Source organism: Neoarius graeffei, chromosome 5, assembly GCF_027579695.1.
Source record: "Neoarius graeffei isolate fNeoGra1 chromosome 5, fNeoGra1.pri, whole genome shotgun sequence".
Classification (NCBI taxonomy): Eukaryota; Metazoa; Chordata; class Actinopteri; order Siluriformes; family Ariidae; genus Neoarius; species Neoarius graeffei.
Genome location: NC_083573.1, coordinates 105639459 through 105661090, shown reverse-complemented (window position 1 = coordinate 105661090; position 21632 = coordinate 105639459). Strand labels below are relative to the sequence as shown.

Here is a 21632-nt window from a genome sequence, read left to right as displayed (position 1 = left end):
GTTAGTCAGCATGACAGACAGCGTGAACATTGTGGAAAGTGTGTTGGAGAGGAGAGCCAAAGGAGTGGGCGGTCCAAGTGCTATCCAGGTCCTGGAGAATTCAGATAAATATGTATTTTTTCAGCTCAATAGCTCATGCTAGATTGCAAAAACTACCTAAAATCATAGAGCATCATGGAGTTCCTAAGATCTCGACATCGAAACAATGAAAAAAAAAACATATCAAGGAAAAACAGATTCTTAATCTAATTGGTTTAGGTTTAAATAAATCACAAATAAGCGTAATAAATAAAACTATGTAAAAGAAAGCTCCTGATAATAATAAAGGCAAATACTTTAGAGAGCAGATGTAGAGTAACATAGGGGACATTAATAGACCAAACTTTATGATTTTTCCCCCTGCTTCCATTTCCTTCCATTTGATTACCACATTATAAAAACTTTACATTTCCTCTTAGCACTGTCTACTGAGCCACTGGTTTAAATTCTAGATGCCAATTACACGCTTATAGAACTGTTTTTGTTTCTCGTTCCACCATAAGATCATTGTTTCTTTAGTGGTTTATCCTACATCTATATCCTATGTCGAGACATGAAGACACCTAAATATTAAAAAAGCAGGTAAATGAAGAGTATAATAGCTATTTGAGATCCTATCCTGACATGCAGCGCTAGCATAGGAGGTCAAAAATACCTCCGGGAGTTCTTCGACAACATCATGTGACCATGGCTCAGTGAGACAACAGACGTCAGGAAACTCATCTCATTATCTGTAGCCGCTTTATCCTGTTCTACAGGGTCGCAGGCAAGCTGGAGCCTATCCCAGCTGACTACGGGCGAAAGGCGGGGTACACCCTGGACAAGTCACCAGGTCATCACAGGGCTGACACACAGACACAGACAACCATTCACACTCACATTCACACCTACAGTCAATTTAGAGTCACCAGTTAACCTAACCTGCATGTCTTTGGACTGTGGGGGAAACCGGAGCACCCGGAGGAAACCCACGTGGACAATATGCAAACTCCGCACAGAAAGGCCCTCGCCGGCCACGGGGCTCAAACCCAGACCTTCTTGCTGTGAGGCGACAGCGCTAACCACTACACCACCGTGCCGCCCACGTCAGGAAACTATGACATGAAAATATGACAAAATTGCATATGGATTTACAAGCATGGTCGTAATTAACAAGGAGAAAACAAAATCCCAAGGTCGGAGGGAAAGAAGTGACCTAGAGGAGGAGGAAGTAACCCAGATAGTGCTTTTTATTTGTTTGCTTGTTTGTTTGTAATCAGTGCATCTTCTTTATTACCATTACCCAAAGATACACTTGTTAACAAAGATTCTGTAATGATGGAGAATTTCTATTAGCTATCTTCCCTATCCCTAGCCCTAACCCTAATGCTAAGGTCACACACAGCGGGTTGATCCATGAGAACTGTGGCTGGGGCTACCATGGCCACTCCGGCAGATTTTGGAGGTAATCTGTTGCATAAATTTGGGTGGAGTAAATATGCAAATGAAGCCACAGGAGCCACGACAGTAGACGCCGGTATAACCAATGGCACCAATAATGTATAGCGAAGTATGACCTTACAGCAGCGACAGCAGTGTGCATGGTTTTCATGGTTGCAGTACAGCATAGCCAAGGCAAGACGAAATAACCCACGCCCCCTGGGCAAACTTTTCACTTTCTACAGACTGTTGTTCCGTGAACATTTTGAGCTCAATGGTTGTAACGGAATGCTACGGTAACCCCGAGTAGCCCACGTTAGCCTCACAAATGCCTCAAGGATGCGCACAGATGCCTTCATGGCGGTGATGGCTGAATTTACCCAGCGATTGACCCACAGCAATTTTCAACACGACCAAACTTTCCAGGGATGGAAGCCACACCCTTTTGCTTGTGAAGGTAGCTTCCCAGAACGGGTGCTGGTTGACCCCCAGAAGGCCTAAAATCATCTACCGGCATCTACCGTGAAGTGATTCTGGCTCTTGTTGACCTCAGCATAACCCCTTTCACTTATTGGTCTCCAGTCTGTAGATACACCTGTCCCCTCTCCTGTTCTGTCATTGGTTAATTACCCTAATGTGGCCACCTGTTACATGTTAGCTAATTGATTATTTATGTATATTTTGCTATTTCTTTGTGTCTTCACGAAGTCTTATCGTGCAATTGCATAGTTCTTACGTTTATACCATTTGATGTTTCTTGGCTATTGGCGACTTTCTCGACATTTAGTCATGTAAGTCCGCTGCGATGAACTTTGACAACAATTCTCAGACTGCTCATAATAAACACCACCCTGAGTTTACGTACTTGAGTTCTGCCTTCACTAACTGCATGTTACAGACATATTTGTTGCCAAATTGACAAAATATGCATCATATTACATAACCTGGTAGGTAGCAGGCTAACCTCCACCTTGCTAGCTAACCAGATACCTGTGCTAGTCAGTTATCTCTCCTAATAACTGACTACATTAAAAAAAAAAACAGAAAAAAATTAGGTCTGTCTAATCATTCTGGTGAGGCGAAGTGGCCAAGTGGTTAGAGAGCCTGACCACTAAGCGAACGGTCCCAGGTTTGAGCCTCGCCTCGGACGGTGATTTGGGGCTCGCCTCCTGTCCACCCAGCAGTGAATGGGGACCTGGTGGAAACACTGGGGAAGTTAAAGGCGGCGAGGAAAGGAACTGGCCACCCTACCTCACCATGCCAACGGCCTAGACAGAGTGTGCTCTCTAACAGGCACTCCCCAACGTATGTACGAACGTATATAATAATTTATTACTTATTGTGCGCAATCTAACATGCTATAGATATGATCGATTGCGCATTACAGAATATATACACATATACAATACAATTTAAAAATAATGAATAACTCAAACTAATTAAGATAATTACAATTTAAAAAAAAAACTAATTATAAAAAGCTAATTTAAAAAAATAAGTCTTGAGTAAAACTTTAAAAGTATTCAATGATTTACATTGTCTTATATCTAGCGGGAGCCTATTCCAAACTTTAGGCGCGGCATTTTCAAACGCCCGGTCCCCTAGTGTCTTTTTGGTTCTATGCGTATTGTCTATTAGGAGTGTACCCTGGTTACCTCTTAACTGATACCACAAACTCTCTTTAGTTTTTATCAATCTCGACAGATATTGTGGTGCAACGCCATAAATACATTTGTGAACAAGCATTGCTATCTTAAATTCAATTCTGTAACTAACCGGAAGCCAATGCAGGTTCATCAGTGATGGAGTAATATGATCAAACCTGGATACAGAACATACCAGCCGAGCTGCTGCATTCTGCAGGCGCTGCAACTTACCAAGATGAACAGCAGGCGTACCATACAGTAGACCGTTACAATAGTCCAATCGAGACATTATGATGGCCTGTACAATTGACTTCCTATTATCATACGACAGATACTTCCTGATTCGTCTAATATTGTGCATATGGTAATAAACAGACTGACATATACTATTAATATGTGTAGTCATATTCATATTTGCGTCAAACCATGCACCAAGATTATATGGGACTCTTTGACTTTGAATCATTCTGGCTGAGATTGAGAGGGAAAACAAAGTCTGTTATGCTAGCCACTTTCATCCATTAGCAGTGATCTAACCCCATTTTTCCACTTCAGCTATTTTCTTGTCTGGTCAAACTACATAAAACCAAAATAATGACCGTCAACACCTGTTTACACTTTCGAACAAAATTAATGAACTCCAGATTTCAGGACAGCGTGTGTGTTTGGTCGTGTCCTGCTGCTCAGAAATGCTGCAGTTCTGTCGAACCCAAACGAGGAATTCGGAATATGAAACTTTATTGGATGAGACAATCACAGAAGTTGAAAGGTCATGTTTAACACACCCCATCTGCCACCCTTTCATTTTTCTGCAGTAACGCTGCACAGGCACGGGTTCCTGGTTCTGATCAGATCTCTCACAGAGTCCCAGCTGCTCTCTTTGAATCGAAAGACCTTCTCCTGCACAGATATAGAAACTAGAAAGAGCTAAATCTTGCGGATGTCCAGAAATCAGAGAGCTACCCACAATGCCAGCGCAACAGCTTCTGGGAAAACTACAGATCCGAGTTTGTTCTGAGCGTGCTACGCATTTATCATATGCATTGTGGTTATTCAAAGGAAACTGCAAAAATGCAGCCAGTGATTTCTGATTACAACTTTAGAAAGCCCAAAATAGGAAAGGCAGGGCTGAAGAAGTCTGTCATTACAGCAGTATGGAAAGAACCACAAAGACTCAGTCAACCTAATGCTGCATATGTTCAGAAATTCACGGGATATAGCTGGAAAAACCTGGAACATACTGTACACAGCACAGAAACAGGTTTATCTTTATGGCAAAGATAAATTAATCATGCTAACATCATCTTTGAGAAGAGGCTTAGAAGCACGGCTAAACATCGCCTATCTATACAGAGCTGTAAATCACAGCTAAGCTAACAGCGCCTTTGGAAATAGCATCGTTTAAAAAGAAAAAAAACAGCTAAACTAACACTGTGTGAGTTTATAAGAGACAGCTGAGCCTTATTAGCACAGCAAAGCTAATTCTTCCGACAGTATCAACACAGCCCGTAAGTCACAGCTAAATAAACACTGGCTGTGAAAGAGCCTCAGAGTTTGAGCTAAACTACAGAAACACTCTCTATAGAGAGAGAAACAGCACTTGAAGCTAGCACTTCAAAAACAAAAGGCTTTATACCGCATATTATATCAACATGAACAATCTCTGAAGATACAACTACTCCAACGACACCAACGTTCACACTTACTTCCCGTCAGCTAGGTTGAGGGTGCGGAACAGAGGGTAGTCCTCGGGCGCAGGTTTGCCCTTCTGGTCCTCGTAAAGGAAGATGGGAGAACGTCCAACCTCCACGCCAAGCTGCTGGACGCCTCGCTCACTGTAGACGGACAGCAGGAAGGACTGGAGACCAGCTTTGGGTTTGAGGGTGGTCAAGATGGAGAAGTCTTCAGGGAACACTCCAGCTGCGGTTGAAAGAAATGAAGAGGAGTTAGTGAGGGTTCCAAAACACCGAGACGTCTGAGTAGCTCAGTGATTCATGCTAACAAAGAAGCAACAAACGAAACAAAACCCAGCTGCACCATACCACATGAAGAAGCATCGCATTCATTTAGTGACAGTAGCAGAGCAAGAACATCTGCAATAGTACTTTCAAAACAGCTGTCACATCTGGGTCTTCTCTAACTGGATTAGCAAATACGTGTTTTTTAATCAAGCATGGTGTCAATCAAAAGCTGGATGTGACGTTCCTGAGGACATGTTCATGAGGACACTTTGGGACGCTTTAAACACGTATCTATTACCATGTCATTCAGTGAGAACAAAATATGATAGAAAATCATCGATTGTTCATTCCACACGCTTTACAGCCATATTTTTGTCATTTGAACGATTTATTTGAGATGCAGCTGCAGCTGTTGTTCCGAATGACGGGCTGCTTGGTGCTGCTAAGCCCGCGTTAGCACAGACCTGGTTATTAGCTGCAGATTAGAGGTTGATTTTTTTCCCCCAAAGCTGAATTACAGCTAAAAATGTTGTTTATTCAGAAATAAATATTATCATTAAGACCAAGGTGTGTGTGTGTGTGTGTGTGTGTGTGTGTGTGTGTGTGTGTGTGTGTGTGTGTGTGTGTGTGTGTGAATTATTTTGGATCAAAACATGTTTTGTTTTGGTAGCCAGCTGTTTTTAAATGCTGAAACGGCTAATGCTGATGATTTTGCCACCATTATTATCAACGACCTTATCAAAATATGCACTTATAGCAGGTTTATACGTATTATTTAAATCTTTTCTGGTGAAAAGAGTTGATCATCTGAAAATGCTACCTTCCTGATTTTTTACATAAAGAAATCAGTTTATTTATTTCTCATCTCTCATCTCATTATCTCTAGCCGCTTTATCCTTCTACAGGGTCGCAGGCAAGCTGGAGCCTATCCCAGCTGACTACGGGCGAAAGGCGGGGTACACCCTGGACAAGTCGCCAGGTCATCACAGGGCTGACACATAGACACAGACAACCATTCACACTCACATTCACACCTACGGTCAATTTAGAGTCACCAGTTAACCTAACCTGCATGTCTTTGGACTGTGGGGGAAACCGGAGCACCCGGAGGAAACCCACGCGGACACGGGGAGAACATGCAAACTCCACACAGAAAGGCCCTCGCCAGCCACGGGGCTCGAACCCGGACCTTCTTGCTGTGAGGCGACAGGGCTAACCACTACACCACCGTGCCGCCCTGGTTTATTTATTTATTTATTTATTGTATTTACAGAAAATGTGCTATATCGTGATCAGGACATGAAATTTTGGTCATATCAGACATCCCGAATTCACCTGATTAACAACACACACTAATGCATAGCAGTGTTTATTCTATCCACATTCACTGGATATGAGCAATCGCACGCTCTGATTGGCTACTCTCCTACTAGGATATCGTCTCATACCATAGAGAACAACAAAATAGCAGAGCGTGTTGCTGAATCAAAAGAGGATGAAATAAAAACTCTACTCGAAAACAAAGCCATAAAAAATGCAAATATTTGATGGTAAGAATGTATCTTTTTTTTTTTTCCAAGCATTATTATTATACATTTTTCACAAATCGCTCCTGTCATTTCTCCGGTTTGTTTACATTCTAAGCGGAAATGACTTTGTCGGACATTTTGTATAAAGTTTTTATTAATCAAATTTGCAAAAAAATAAAAATAAAAATGCTCTGTTTCTCAAAATCCAGTGAATGTGGATGGAATCAAACAGTTATTCCACACAATCTCGTCATATATGGCTTACGGACAACTCGGTGCTACGCGCCTCGTCAACTATCAGCTCATGTACGACTCGATTTCGTGGAATAACTGTTAAATGAATGTTACACTCTTTAGGCCTACGCAGTTTGAAAACTTTTTTAAAAAGTTCACCAGGGATGAATCTTGACAGAACATACACTACCGTTCAAAAGTTTGGGGTCACCCAGACAATTTTGTGTCTTCCATGAAAAGTCACACTTTTATTTACCACCATAAGTTGTAAAATGAGTAGAAAATATAGTCAAGACATTTTTCTGGCCATTTTGAGCATTTAATCGACCCCACAAATGTGATGCTCCAGAAACTCAATCTGCTCAAAGGAAGGTCAGTTTTATAGCTTCTCTAAAGAGCTCAACTGTTTTCAGCTGTGCTAACATGATTGTACAAGGGTTTTCTAATCATCCATTAGCCTTCTGAGGCAATGAGCAAACACATTGTACCATTAGAACACTGGAGTGAGAGTTGCTGGAAATGGGCCTCTATACACCTATGGAGATATTGCACCAAAAACCAGACATTTGCAGCTAGAATAGTCATTTACCACATTAGCAATGTATAGAGTGGATTTCTGATTAGTTTAAAGTGATCTTCATTGAAAAGAACAGTGCTTTTCTTTCAAAAATAAGGACATTTCAAAGTGACCCCAAACTTTTGAACGGTAGTGTATTCTAATGTGGACGAACTGAACTGTGGTGGAGCATCGATGTTTGAACCGATAAAATTCTTGGTCATGGACGGGATAAATCCTTTTTCTGCTCAAAATTTTATCCTGGCAAGATTTCTGGCAGATACCAAAAAGACCTTGAAGATGACTTTCTTCATTATCCAGATAACTAACGAGTAAAAGATCTGAACTTCCAAAACATCTCCTTACTCACAGCTCCAGCACAAAAACCGAGCGCGTCTCGGCTGATTGATGACATTCGGGTTTCAGTGGACATTGTGCAAACCGCCCCTTTAATTAAAATCGTGTCAGGGATGTTTACCTGGGAAGAGCTGCCTGGTGGGAGCGCTGATCTGAGCCCGCTTTGCCACTCTGTAGGCCGTGTCAGGCTGGGACAATTTCCGGTTCACACAGAAGCCTGAACTCTTCTCCACTCCTTCGGGGCTGTTGGGGAACTCTAACACTTTCAGCACATCCACTGTTTCAACTGTGAAAAGACAGAGATGAGCGTATGAGCAGAGAAACTCAACCACCAACAACACCACAGTTTACATTCCAGCCTTCTGAAAGCCATGGGATTGTAGGTTTGGGAAATCTAATAGTCGTGTTCGTGTTCATGACTGAGAGGTTGGGAATCTTCAGAGAGGCGATCGGGACAAGAACAAGATCTTTCGAAAGGGTCATGCAGGTAAAAATCAAACACTCATCCATCAATGTGCTGGGTGAGAACTTGCCTATTCACCCCTGGTATCTCTGTTATCCCTGAAGTGCATAATCATGAATGGGGTTTGGATATTTCAAGTAAAATGTCTTCATGATGACACATTTTGGGGGTGAGGGTATATTTCTAACACACTACCAAACTCTGAGAAGGGGCTGTTCGATGTTCTTTGCTCTAGTTCATACATAGAGGATATTACACGGTGGTGTGAAGATATGAAGTTTATCTTCAAGTGGTGAATGTATATTTTTCAGCACGAGAAGATAAACTACATATCTTTGCCTCACTGTGTAACATTCTTTATATTATATGGACACATCCACAAAAAAAATATATATATGCAAGCTAATCAAAAGTCAGCAAGAAAAACACTGGGAGTGACATCATCCATCCATCCATCCATCCATCCATCCATCCATTATCTGTAGCCATTATCCTGTTCTACAGGGTCGCAGGCAAGCTGAAGCCTATCCCAGCTGACTATGGGTGAGAGGCGGGTACGGAGTGCCATCATCGGAGTGAAATATCAGGAATTATTATCCATACAGGAGACTTTTTCAATGGAATACAAACACAGGTTCTATTCCCTTCTCGCGAGTTTCATTCATTTGGTTCGATAGCATGCAATATTGTTAGCATAACGCTTATCCTACGTGTATTACGTCACTCTACCCAATGGAGAATGAGCATTGAATATCTCATCTCATTCTCATTATCTCTAGCTGCTTTATCCTTCTACAGGGTCGCAGGCAAGCTGGAGCCTATCCCAGCTGACTACAGGTGAAAGGCGGGGTACACCCTGGACAAGTCGCCAGGTCATCACAGGGCTGACACATAGACACAGACAACCATTCACACTCACATTCACACCTACGCTCAATTTAGAGTCACCAGTTAACCTAACCTGCATGTCTTTGGACTGTGGGGGAAACCGGAGCACCCGGAGGAAACCCACGTGGACACGGGGAGAACATGCAAACTCCACACAGAAAGGCCCTCGCCGGCCACGGGGCTCGAACCCGGACCTTCTTGCTGTGAGGCGACAGCGCTAACCACTACACCACCGTGCCGCCCCCAGCGTTGAATATGGTTTACGATATTGCACGGTTGTCAAGACAACATGATGTCGCACGTCGGAGACGGAAAACTTCCACGCTTGCGAGCGACTGTGACGATTTGTAAATAAGCATGGCTGCCAGGTTTGCTCCGTAACAAAATATGGAAGATTTTGAAAGAGAAAGATGCGTTGAACACCCATTGGCTTTTTTCGTGGTCTATCAGAGATATTCCATTCAGCTACTCGTCTCCAACTCGTTCAGTATCATGCTAGCTGAATGGAATATATCTGATAGACCACGAAAAAAAGCCAGACGATATTATTTAAATATGTCACTCAGATGGGCGGCACGGTGGTGTAGTGGTTAGCGCTGTCGCCTCACAGCAAGAAGGTCCGGGTTCGAGCCCCGTGGCCGGCGAGGGCCTTTCTGTGCGGAGTTTGCATGTTCTCCCCGTGTCCGCGTGGGTTTCCTCCAGGTGCTCCGGTTTCCCCCACAGTCCAAAGACATGCAGGTTAGGTTAACTGGTGACTCTAAATTGAGCGCAGGTGTGAATGTGAGTGTGAATGGTTGTCTGTGTCTATGTGTCAGCCCTGTGATGACCTGGCGACTTGTCCAGGGTGTACCCCGCCTTTCGCCCGTAGTCAGCTGGGATAGGATCCAGCTTGCCTGCGACCCTGTAGAACAGGATAAAGCGGCTAGAGATAATGAGATGAGATGTCACTCAGATCCGTGATGTGTTTCGTATGAAAAATGTGAGTTTTTCAACACAAGAAGATAAACTTCATATCAAGCCAACTGTGACTTTCTTTTTATTATATCGACACATTCACAAACAAAATGTCCCCAGATTTATCCAAACAATTCATCGATTTCCTCACGAGTGACATGTAGAGATTTATGTCATGGTTTTGGTTCTCCATGTCCCAGATGGAGCTCGGATGAAAAATACGAGTGGTGTATTTCCCAGTAAAACAAAAGCAAAGGGGAGTCCCATATACGATTCGTACATTGGGGGAGTGCCTGTTAGAGAGTGCACTTGTCCTGGGCCATCGGCATAGTGAGGTAGGGTGGCCAGTTCCTTTCCTCGCCGCCTTTAACTTCCCCAGTGTTTCCACCAGGTCCCCATTCACTGCTGGGTGGACAGGGAGCGAGCCCCAGATCCCCGTCGAGCCGAGGCTCGAACCAGGGACCGTTCGCTTAGCGGTCAAGCGCTCTAAGCACTTGGCCACCTGCGCTCCCCCAGTAAAAGACTTGTGTACATATTATATAATATGATACAGGATGAGATGATATGGCACAATACAGTACGATACAAATCATCTGATATGTTTTGTACACTGCGATGACCTGGCGACTTGTCCAGGGTGTACCCTGCCTCTCGCCCATAGTCAGCTGGGATAGGCTCCAGCTTGCCTGCGACCCTGTACAGGACAAGCGGCTACAGATAATGGATGGCTGGATGGATGGATGGATGGATGGATGGATGTTTTGTACACTTTTCTGTCCACAGCCTTCAAAATGTTGAAAGCTGCAATCTCCACACTTCCGTGGATCTGTTTCCTCACTTGTCTGCACTTGGTCTTCTTTCATATGTCAAAAACTGGCCCTTCCTGTGAATGTTGGCCCCTTTAATTAAGTAGCAAGTTAAAACTAACCACATTCTCGAGAAGACTACCTCACTAACTTCATATGTAATTATAGTTGTATTAAATGTCTTCATTCTAGTGGAAAGGATGTGTCTAAGCTGTTCCAGAGTTTAAGGACCCTGCCCGGTGACCCCTGAGTTTGAACCGTGACCTTGGAACAGCCAATAGGAAGACCTCAAGGATCTCTGGACCATCTGAAAGAGTGATAGAAATAATTCCATTTTAAAATGAACAGGGAAACTGGGGTAATGTGCAAAAGGAAGTAATAAAGAAAGTGTGGCCTCGTTCCACTTCGCTTGGGTAAAAGACTTCTAATATATGCTCAATGTCACGTGACAGGAAACATCTGTATCAAAGAAAGACGGACATCATGGCCAAAGCTGGAGAGAAATCTGAACTGAACTGGTTTGTTGAATGTTCATTATTATTCTGCAATATCCGTAACATCTGTGCTGTGATACAGATAAGAGGCGGGTTTCGCAAATGCTCTCTGGACACAAAGGTTATTATTTCATGGTGCAGCTCATTAAACCCTCTCTACCAGCTGAGATGAGTCCAATTTTACAGTGTTCTGGGTCAGATCCACTCGAGATATCTTCAGCTGGTCTTCTGTAAAGTGCCAAAGCTCTCACTCGCTCTCACTCACTTCCTTTCTCTCTGTATTGATAACAAATGTCTTAATTTCCTTTTAAACTGCTGCAGAGTGGCCTCTTTATCTCTGAGTTTCAGTGACATGAAAAAGGTTTGACCTCTGCATTTGTCAGTCTCAGTGAAGGAGGAGGAGGTGTGGCCTCTGTGTGTGTGTCAGTCTCAGTGAAGCAGGAGGAGGTGTGGCCTCTGTGTGTGTGTCAGTCTCAGTGAAGCAGGAGGAGGTGTGGCCTCTGTGTGTGTGTCAGTCTCAGTGAAGGAGAAGGAGGTGTGGCCTCTGTGTCAGTCTCAGTGAAGGAGGTGTGGCTTCTGTATCTGTCAGTGTCAGTGAAGAAGGAGGAGGTGTGGCTTCTGTATCTGTCAGTGTCAGTGAAGGAGGAGGAGGTGTGGCCTCTGTGTCTGTCAGTCTCAGTGAAAGAGGAGGAGGTGTGGCCTCTGTGTCTGTTAGTCTCAGTGAAGAAGGAGGAGGTGTGGCCTCTGTGTCTGTTAGTCTCAGTGAAAGAGGAGGAGGTGTGGCCTCTGTGTCTGTTAGTCTCAGTGAAGAAGGAGGAGGTGTGGCCTCTGTGTCTGTTAGTCTCAGTGAAGGAGAAGGAGGTGTGGCCTCTGTGTCTGTTAGTCTCAGTGAAGGAGGAGGAGGTGTGGCCTCTGTGTGTGTGTCAGTCTCAGTGAAGGAGGAGGAGGTGTGGCCTCTGTGTGTGTGTCAGTCTCAGGGAAGGAGAAGGAGGTGTGGCCTCTGTGTATGTTAGTCTCAGTGAAGGAGGAAGAGGTGTGGCCTCTGTGTCTATCAGTCTCAGTGAAGGAGAAGGAGGTGTGGCCTCTGTGTCAGTCTCAGTGAAGGAGGTGTGGCTTCTGTATCTGTCAGTGTCAGTGAAGAAGGAGGAGGTGTGGCTTCTGTATCTGTCAGTGTCAGTGAAAGAGGAGGAGGTGTGGCCTCTGTGTCTGTCAGTCTCAGTGAAAGAGGAGGAGGTGTGGCCTCTGTGTCTGTTAGTCTCAGTGAAGAAGGAGGAGGTGTGGCCTCTGTGTCTGTTAGTCTCAGTGAAGGGGGAGGAGGTATGGCCTCTGTGTCTGTTAGTCTCAGTGAAGGAGGAGGAGGTGTGGCCTCTGTGTCTGTCAGTCTCAGTGAAGGAGAAGGAGGTGTGGCCTCTGTGTCTGTCAGTCTCAGTGAAGGAGAAGGAGGTGTGGCCTCTGTGTCTGTCAGTCTCAGTGAAGGAGGAGGAGGTGTGGCCTCTGTGTCTGTCAGTCTCAGTGAAGAAGGAGGAGGTGTGGCCTCTGTGTCTGTCAGTCTCAGTGAAGGAGGAGGAGGTGTGGCCTCTGTGTCTGTCAGTCTCAGTGAAAGAGGAGGAGGTGTGGCCTCTGTGTCTGTTAGTCTCAGTGAAGAAGGAGGAGGTGTGGCCTCTGTGTCTGTCAGTCTCAGTGAAGGAGAAGGAGGTGTGGCCTCTGTGTCTGTCAGTCTCAGTGAAGGAGAAGGAGGTGTGGCCTCTGTGTCTGTCAGTCTCAGTGAAGGAGGAGGAGGTGTGGCCTCTGTGTCTGTCAGTCTCAGTGAAGGAGGAGGAGGTGTGGCCTCTGTGTCTGTCAGTCTCAGTGAAGGAGAAGGAGGTGTGGCCTCTGTGTCTGTCAGTCTCAGTGAAGGAGAAGGAGGTGTGGCCTCTGTGCAGTGGTGGCTGGTGGGCTTTGAAATAGGGGAAGCTCAGTTTTAGGTCTACGTAATACAATTTTTCAATTATTTGTTATTTGTCATGAGTCGATTTGCTGTTATGTGGGTCCGTCTCAGAAACTGCTCTCTCATTTGGGACATTATGGTCAAAAAATTAATTTTCTAATTTTACTTTTTTTTTTTTTTGCATTTACCTAACACTCAATGTTTCTTTTATCATGTTTAATAAGAATAAAGATAGCATCTTGCTTTATCTGGCCTCTGCTGTGGAATTTTTTTTTTATTACAATTCAAATGTTTTTGTAAAATTTTTTGAAAATATTGAATAAATTTCCTCTTTTTGATTGCTTGGGTTAAAAATGCCAAGTTATGATGACTGAATTGATTATTCACTTAAATATGAATAATATGAGACATTTTGGGTATTTGATATGGCGAAATAGGACACAATGGAAACATCAAGAACGCACCGGAAAGATGAGAATAACGGCGGTGGTAAAAGAACAGCGACTGTACTGGCTGAAGGTCGTGCGGGTCTCTGCTGCGGCACACGAGCAACGGGACATCACTACCGCACCGGACAAAGCACAAGGCGGGGGCGGGGCAAAATGACTGGCCGTACTTTGCCATTATAGCAGATAGATACCAGCTGTTAGCAGCAAGCACTGCAGATCCCAATAAGGCTCAAGCTAGCCTACAACCACGTTGATTGAACTACAAATGAAATAAACGAGTGAATTCACAAATGATCAAACTGATAGAATGGATGAAAGTTAACGGAGCACAACGAGTAATATTTACATTTATTTACAGAGTAATGTACAGAGACATCAATGAGAAGAAACGTTTATATGAAAAGAAATTCGGACAGCACTTTGGCACACGACTACACTTTCTCAACATCCGCTAGGGACTGACTGATCATGCTTCCGTGTTCCTCGCCGACGCCGAAGTACAGCGACCGCCCTCCTCATGTCTTTCAAACACCACCTCCAATAATCCCTTATCAGCCCGGCTTCTTGGCCCGCCCATGTCCCGTTTACCCCCAGAGATACCCGGCTTCCCTGGAAGTGACGATTTTGTCGATTTTAACCAATAACAACTAGCCGAAATTGGCTGTTCAGAGCCGTCTCGTACACTGCAACGGATACCCGGCTGCCAGCAAAGGTGATTCTCGTAGCAAACTGCAAGTTCGTCAGACATCACTCAAATAAGTTACAGGATGACATAGGGATAGTTATAGTTATAGACATAGGGATAGTAAATACAATCTTGGGCATATATTATATTATGCAAGTTATTGTTTTAATGAGAATTCAACGTCATAGACGCCACAGTTTGGGGAGAGAATTTTAGGGGAAGTTCGGCTTCCCTTGTTGTCTCTGAGAAATCGCCCCTGCCTCTGTGTCTGTTAGTCTCAGTGAAGGAGGAGGAGGTGTGGCCTCTGTGTCTGTTAGTCTCAGTGAAGGAGAAGGAGGTGTGGCCTCTGTATCTGTTAGTCTCAGTGAAGGAGAAGGAGGTGTGGCCTCTGTGTCTGTTACTCTCAGTGAAGGAGAAGGAGGTGTGGCCTCTGTGTCTGTTAGTCTCAGTGAAGGAGGAGGAGGTGTGGCCTCTGTGTCTGTTACTCTCAGTGAAGGAGCAGGAGGTGTGGCCTCTGTGTCTGTTACTCTCAGTGAAGGAGAAGGAGGTGTGGCCTCTGTATCTGTTAGTCTCAGTGAAGGAGAAGGAGGTGTGGCCTCTGTGTCTGTTAGTCTCAGTGAAGGAGAAGGAGGTGTGGCCTCTGTGTCTGTTACTCTCAGTGAAGGAGAAGGAGGTGTGGCCTCTGTGTCTGTTAGTCTCAGTGAAGGAGAAGGAGGTGTGGCCTCTGTATCTGTTAGTCTCAGTGAAGGAGAAGGAGGTGTGGCCTCTGTGTCTGTTACTCTCAGTGAAGGAGAAGGAGGTGTGGCCTCTGTGTCTGTTACTCTCAGTGAAGGAGAAGGAGGTGTGGCCTCTGTGTCTGTTAGTCTCAGTGAAGGAGGAGGAGGTGTGGCCTCTGTGTCTGTTACTCTCAGTGAATGAGCAGGAGGTGTGGCCTCTGTGTCTGTTACTCTCAGTGAAGGAGAAGGAGGTGTGGCCTCTGTATCTGTTAGTCTCAGTGAAGGAGAAGGAGGTGTGGCCTCTGTGTCTGTTAGTCTCAGTGAAGGAGAAGGAGGTGTGGCCTCTGTGTCTGTTACTCTCAGTGAAGGAGAAGGAGGTGTGGCCTCTGTGTCTGTTAGTCTCAGTGAAGGAGAAGGAGGTGTGGCCTCTGTATCTGTTAGTCTCAGTGAAGGAGAAGGAGGTGTGGCCTCTGTGTCTGTTAGTCTCAGTGAAGGAGAAGGAGGTGTGGCCTCTGTGTCTGTTACTCTCAGTGAAGGAGAAGGAGGTGTGGCCTCTGTGTCTGTTAGTCTCAGTGAAGGAGAAGGAGGTGTGGCCTCTGTGTCTGTTAGTCTCAGTGAAGGAGAGGGAGGTGTGGCCTCTGTGTCTGTTAGTCTCAGTGAAGGAGAAGGAGGTGTGGCCTCTGTCTGTTAGTCTCAGTGAAGGAGGAGGAGGTGTGGCCTCTGTATCTGTCAGTCTTAGTGAAGGAGGAGGAGGAGGTGTGGCCTTTGTGTCTGTCAGTCTCAGTGAAGGAGAAGGTGTGGCCTCTGTGTCTGTTAGTCTCAGTGAAGGAGAAGGAGGTGTGGCCTCTGTGTCTGTTAGTCTCAGTGAAGGAGAAGGAGGTGTGGCCTCTGTGTCTGTTAGTCTCAGTGAAGGGGGAGGAGGTGTGGCCACTGTGTCTGTTAGTCTCAGTGAAGGAGGAGGAGGTGTGGCCTCTGTGTGTATGTCAGTCTCAGTGAAGTAGAAGGAGGTGTGGCCTCTGTGTGTCTGAGTCTCAGTGAAGGAGGAGGAGGTGTGGCCTCTGTGTCTGTCAGTCTCAGTGAAGGAGGAGGAGGAGGTGTGGCCTCTGTGTCTGTTAGTCTCAGTGAAGGAGGAGGAGGTGTGGCCTCTGTGTCTGCCAGTCTCAGTGAAGGAGGAAGAGGTGTGGCCTCTGTGTCTGTCAGTCTCAATGAAGGAGGAGGAGGAGGTGTGGCCTCTGTGTGTATGTCAGTCTCAGTGAAGTAGAAGGAGGTGTGGCCTCTGTGTGTCTGTTAGTCTCAGTGAAGAAGGAGGAGGAGGTGTGGCCTCTGTATCTGTCAGTCTCAGTGAAAGAGAAGGAGGTGTGGCCTCTGTGTGTATGTCAGTCTCAGTGAAGTAGAAGGAGGTGTGGCCTCTGTGTGTCTGAGTCTCAGTGAAGGAGGAGGAGGAGGTGTGGCCTCTGTGTCTGTTAGTCTCAGTGAAGGAGGAGGAGGTGTGGCCTCTGTGTCTGTTAGTCTCAGTGAAGGAGGAGGAGGTGTGGCCTCTGTGTCTGCCAGTCTCAGTGAAGGAGGAGGAGGTGTGGCCTCTGTGTCTGCCAGTCTCAGTGAAGGAGGAGGAGGTGTGGCCTCTGTGTGTATGTCAGTCTCAGTGAAGGAGAAGGAGGTGTGGCCTTTGTGTCTGTCAGTCTCAGTGAAGGAGGAGGAGGTGTGGTGTCTGTCAGTCTCAGTGAAGTAGAAGGAGGTGTGGCCTCTGTGTCTGTCAGTCTCACTGAAGTAGAAGGAGGTGTGGCCTCTGTGTGTCTGAGTCTCAGTGAAGTAGAAGGAGGTGTGGCCTCTGTGTCTGTCAGTCTCACTGAAGTAGAAGGAGGTGTGGCCTCTGTGTGTCTGAGTCTCGGTGAAGGAGAAGTAGGTGTGGCCTCTGTATCTGTCAGTCTCAGTGAAGGAGAAGGAGGTGCGTCCTCTGTGTCTGTCTTAATGATGGAGAAGGAGGTGCGTCCTCTGTGTCTGTCTTAATGATGGAGAAAGAGGTGTGGCCTCTGTGTCTGTCAGTCTCAGTGAAGGAGGAGGAGGTGCGGCTTTTCTGTCTGCCATTCTCAGTTAAATTAGCTCCTAATTTAAATCTATCCTTCACGGACCAGGCGTGAGGACGTGCGTTATCGTATCTCAGAGAGACAGCCCCAAAAACCACGACTCCACCTCCCAGCATCTATCACTCATCAGTCCACTTGCAGTAAAACTCTGGGGCTTTTTAACCCCAAACATCTCAGGTTGCCATTTTCTAATCTCAGCTGAGAGCCAGGTTAAAGGTCAGTGGCTAATAAAAGCCTAGAAACACCACTGAGACCCTTCACCTCCATCGTCCATTCATCCGAGCCAAAAAGGACGAGTCAGTGTGGAGGCGTGATCAGCACTCAGTCCTACAAACTCGAACAAACACCACGCAGAAGAAAGGAGCCTTGAGGAACATCAGCAGGCGCAGACACCACGTTTCCACCTCACACACTCGGCCTTTGTGTGCGATTCACGGTTCCCTCTGACTGGGCTATAGGGTTCTGTGGTATACTCTCTCAAGCGCTACACTATTATAATACACACCTCACACACACACACCTCACACACACACTCTCTCTTTATTTAGATTATTCCGACTAGTGCCAACACTACAAGACTGTACCATTATATACCGCACCGGGTGTGGGAGAGGTATCATAGTGCAATAACTCGTATTTTAATGACACACACTATGGACCATGATATTTATCTTTTACCTTTGCGAACACGATGCTAAGAAAGTCTTGAGAAAATGTGTGCACTTTAGTCACTTAGACAAAGAAATGTAGGCAAAAATGAAATAAAATAAAATAATTTTGGTGATTCACAAAAAATAAAGTAACCGCATTTTGTTTCTAAATGCACGGTGATGAAAAACGGAACTGCAACAAGAGCTAAGAGAAGTCCACTGGGGCAGGACTCACGCTGCACCCTGCTCAGAGGAGGAGCGGCGGACGGGACGCTTAATCACACATCGGGCTCGTTTAAAAATACTCCATGTCCATCAGGGTTTTGTTTTGTGCGCTCCATGGTGAGTGACCTTGTTTCCCCACGCAAAAGCTGTCAAGTTGATTACTGGGTTACTCTAAAAATTCATGACAGTGATCGCGTCTCAACTTGCAAGTGGTCATTTGGAAACAACAAAATCCCTGCTGGACTCTCAGAAATAACCCGACGACGCTGTACTTTCTCTCGTCGCTGGAGCGGTGCGTCTTCAGTGTGTATCTTTATATGTTTAAAAATAATCGAAGGCACAAAATTGGACACCACATGCACCTTCGCAGGTAAAAGATACACACGAAAAGAAGCGTAACAATTCAACCTGAGTACCAAAGTGCGATACCTTTATTACTGAGAGTTACGATAAGGTGTGTGTGAGCGTGAGTCAGAAATAAAGCCGAGTTACAAGCCTGTCTGAGATCGAACACACACACACGACAACAAAATGATGACTCTTATCATCTTATCATATCACATTCACTGGGAGGCGCCAAAAAGGAAGGGAAGGGAAGGGAAAGAAGCGAGCAAGAGATAGATGGAGGGAGGGATCGTTATTCCCGCGTCGATAAATCATCTCATCAAGATTCTGATCATCGTGTTAAACAGGAAGTCCTGAACACGCACAAGCGTCCAGCTTTAGCTGAATTAGTAAATGTTGGTTGATGCGTTGGAGCGGAAAGACGTGGACCTTTTCACCTGCAGCTCCCTGAGACTCCAATAATGTATTCAGTCGGAGACTCCCTCCCTCCCTCCCTCCCTCTGTCCCTCCATCGCTCCCTACCCCCCTCTTTGAGACACGCTTGCTGTTTAAACAAGACGGCATTTATACCACTGAGCAAACTCTGCAAAAATGTCCCTCTTATTCCCCCCACCTGTGGTCCAGCACTCGCTGTTGGCTCTCGGCTCTCTCGGCTCCTTACAGTCCTGAATCATTTCTGTATGACACGGGCATACAAGATGCTATTAGAGGGCATCAGAAAGGATGGACGGTGCTGCCAAAATCAGCAAAGATGGTGAAATGTGAACACTGTTCAGAGGAATGCACACCCAGGTCGGTTTGAGCCCCGGGGGTCGAGGGGAAAACATGTCTGTACGCAGCGAGCCTGCAAAAACACCTTCACAAGTTACGCATGAAATCACATAAACGTCAGAATCAAAGTTACCATGAGGTGTAGAAGACGTAACGGTGTGATTGGTGATATCACTATTGCTCGAGTAGGACCACTTATCGCAGGAACAGAGACGACTCTAGCTGATGAGATGATCGTGTTTGTTATTGCACGCAAGTAAAAATCGGGTATCAAGCTAACGTTCGTCGGGTCTTTGCTTTGTTCTCGCATGTCGGACGTGTTCTGAATCCCCACTAAGACCTGAATGTGCGCTTCGCTTTGAACTAAAATAACAGGGATGAGCGCAGAGGGCCATCATCAGGTAACGTGGAACAACACGGCCTTGTCTCCACACACACACACACACACTTCACAGAGGGAGGAAGGGAAAAAAAATCATCAGAGCACAAGTTTACCCAAAGCTCCTCGATGGCCTTGGGTGAGGACTGGGCGCGTGTGGAGATACTGTATGGGTGCTGTTTCAACCAGAGCTCGTCTACGAAGATACTTCAAGGGTCTAGTTCTCTGAATCTTCTCTCCACTCAGATCCCTCAAAGTGATCCGTCTTCATTCATGTCCCAAATCCTTAATTGCTACACTGCTGCTTTATTGAGACACGCCCATAATGAGCAGCCTGCGAGAGCTTCAATTACAACACAGGATCATTTGATCTCTCATTAATATCACACACACGGCTCTTAGAGCCCTGCTAATTGCAGGGAACCCTGTCCAGACCCTGTGCCAGATTTAGATGGAGGATCTGAGTTCTCTCTCTCTCGTGTGTGTGTGTGCAGTCAGCTGGTAGGATTGTTATTGTTGCCGGACGACATGCTGAAAAATTCTTCCCCATGGTGCGAGACAGGGATCTGAAAGCCTTGAGGAATTTCTCCTCGTGTCCACACACACCTAACGGACCACTCGCTCAAACAAAGAGCCTTTTTTTTTTAAAGTTTGGCCACGGCGTAAATCTTAAAAAGAAGTCGTCTCAAAGGATGCATTCTGAGCGCATTCCTGCTCCCTCGCCTCACGACTGTCTTAGAGGTTTCGTGCACTTGACTAAACCCACACACACATACACACACGTTCATGATATTGAAAGGCTACAGTATATGAAGTTGTAAAAGGTTCACCATTTGGAGGTTGAATGAAAACTTTCTCCGAGTAAGTTAATCTGTAAAATTATTCCCACTGAGCGCACGAACATTTTCTGTCTTTAACGCACGATCAGATACGATGAAGGTAGGTTTGAATCCAGCTGTGCGACTTCCCTAACATCCCAAAGTGCTTTAAAATGTGGGATTAGACCCACTCCTGTCTTCTTCACAGGTGTGAACTGATCATTCTCGCTTTGGTTGGGTTAAAAAAAAAAAGATAATAAAAGTTTCTTTGAGCACCTTTGAGCTCTTCTGTTTATCCTTCCTTCTTGAGGAACCTGGAGATGTTCTATGCAAGTTCAAGTAGAAAGCCTGAAGCACTGCTGATTTGGAATTCGTCCTGAGGGTATGGGTTCGAAGTGAGGATAAGTGATGTTAGAACATATGAATGTTCTATCTATCCATCTATCTATCTATCTATACAAATGTGTTGGAGATGTTTACCTGCTCGGACATGTGGAACCTGGAGCGCAAGGATGAAGGACGCGGCGATGAAGAAGAGCAGAGGTTTGGTGGTGATGTCCAGAAGCAGCCACCTTTTCGTCCTCCACCTGGTGGACCACCGCTGGGTCTCCATGGTGGACGGAGAAGCGAGATGCCGGATGAACCTTGGGAAAGTGGACGGCTTCGCAAAAACCGTTTCCGACTAAGAACACACACCACGCGCCCGTGCGCGCGCGCATACACACACACACACACGCACCACCACCAACACACACACACACACACGCACACACACCCCACAATCCTTCCAGAGAGCTCTAGAGCTCTAGAGCCATACAGGAGCAGGGTTTCTGAGCCGGTTCTCCTCGCTGCCGGTCCGTGCGCGCTCTCCTTCTCCAAACCCCACGACTTCCAAGACGCTTTCCACACGCGTGTGTGTGCGTGTGCGTGCGCGCGCGTGCGTCCCCGCAACTTTCCGCGGCCCAGCCTCCGGCGCTGACGGCACTTCGGGGCTTTAATCAGGGCGCACGGAGGCGCATCCGATCCCGACCCCCCCACACCCACACCCACCCACACAGGAGGGCCGGCCAAGAAGACCCACTATTATTCAAAAAGAAATGACAAGGGAGGGTGGAAAGAAACAGCTCTGATTAACAAATTGAGGGGTGGGGGCCCTTGGGGCAGGATGGAGACTCCGGGCCGGGGGTCCACCCCTGAGGCCAGAGGCGCAGATAGGATTTTTGAACTGGGGGGGACT

The 21632-nt window shown here is 46.0% G+C and overlaps 1 protein-coding gene across 1 annotated transcript in view; it reads right to left on the bottom strand.

Annotated features, from left to right (window-relative positions):
• col11a1a (collagen, type XI, alpha 1a) overlaps positions 1-21343 on the bottom strand; it is a 256824-nt gene extending 235481 nt beyond the window's left edge. Inside the window, exons 1-3 of the mRNA XM_060922694.1 lie at positions 20876-21343; positions 7863-8027; positions 4811-5024 (exon numbers count right to left, since the gene is read on the bottom strand). Coding sequence (XP_060778677.1) covers positions 4811-5024; positions 7863-8027; positions 20876-21008 — 512 coding nt within the window. The 5' untranslated portion in view covers positions 21009-21343. The remainder of the gene's footprint in view (positions 1-4810; positions 5025-7862; positions 8028-20875) is intronic.
• Positions 21344-21632: the final 289 nt, after the last annotated feature.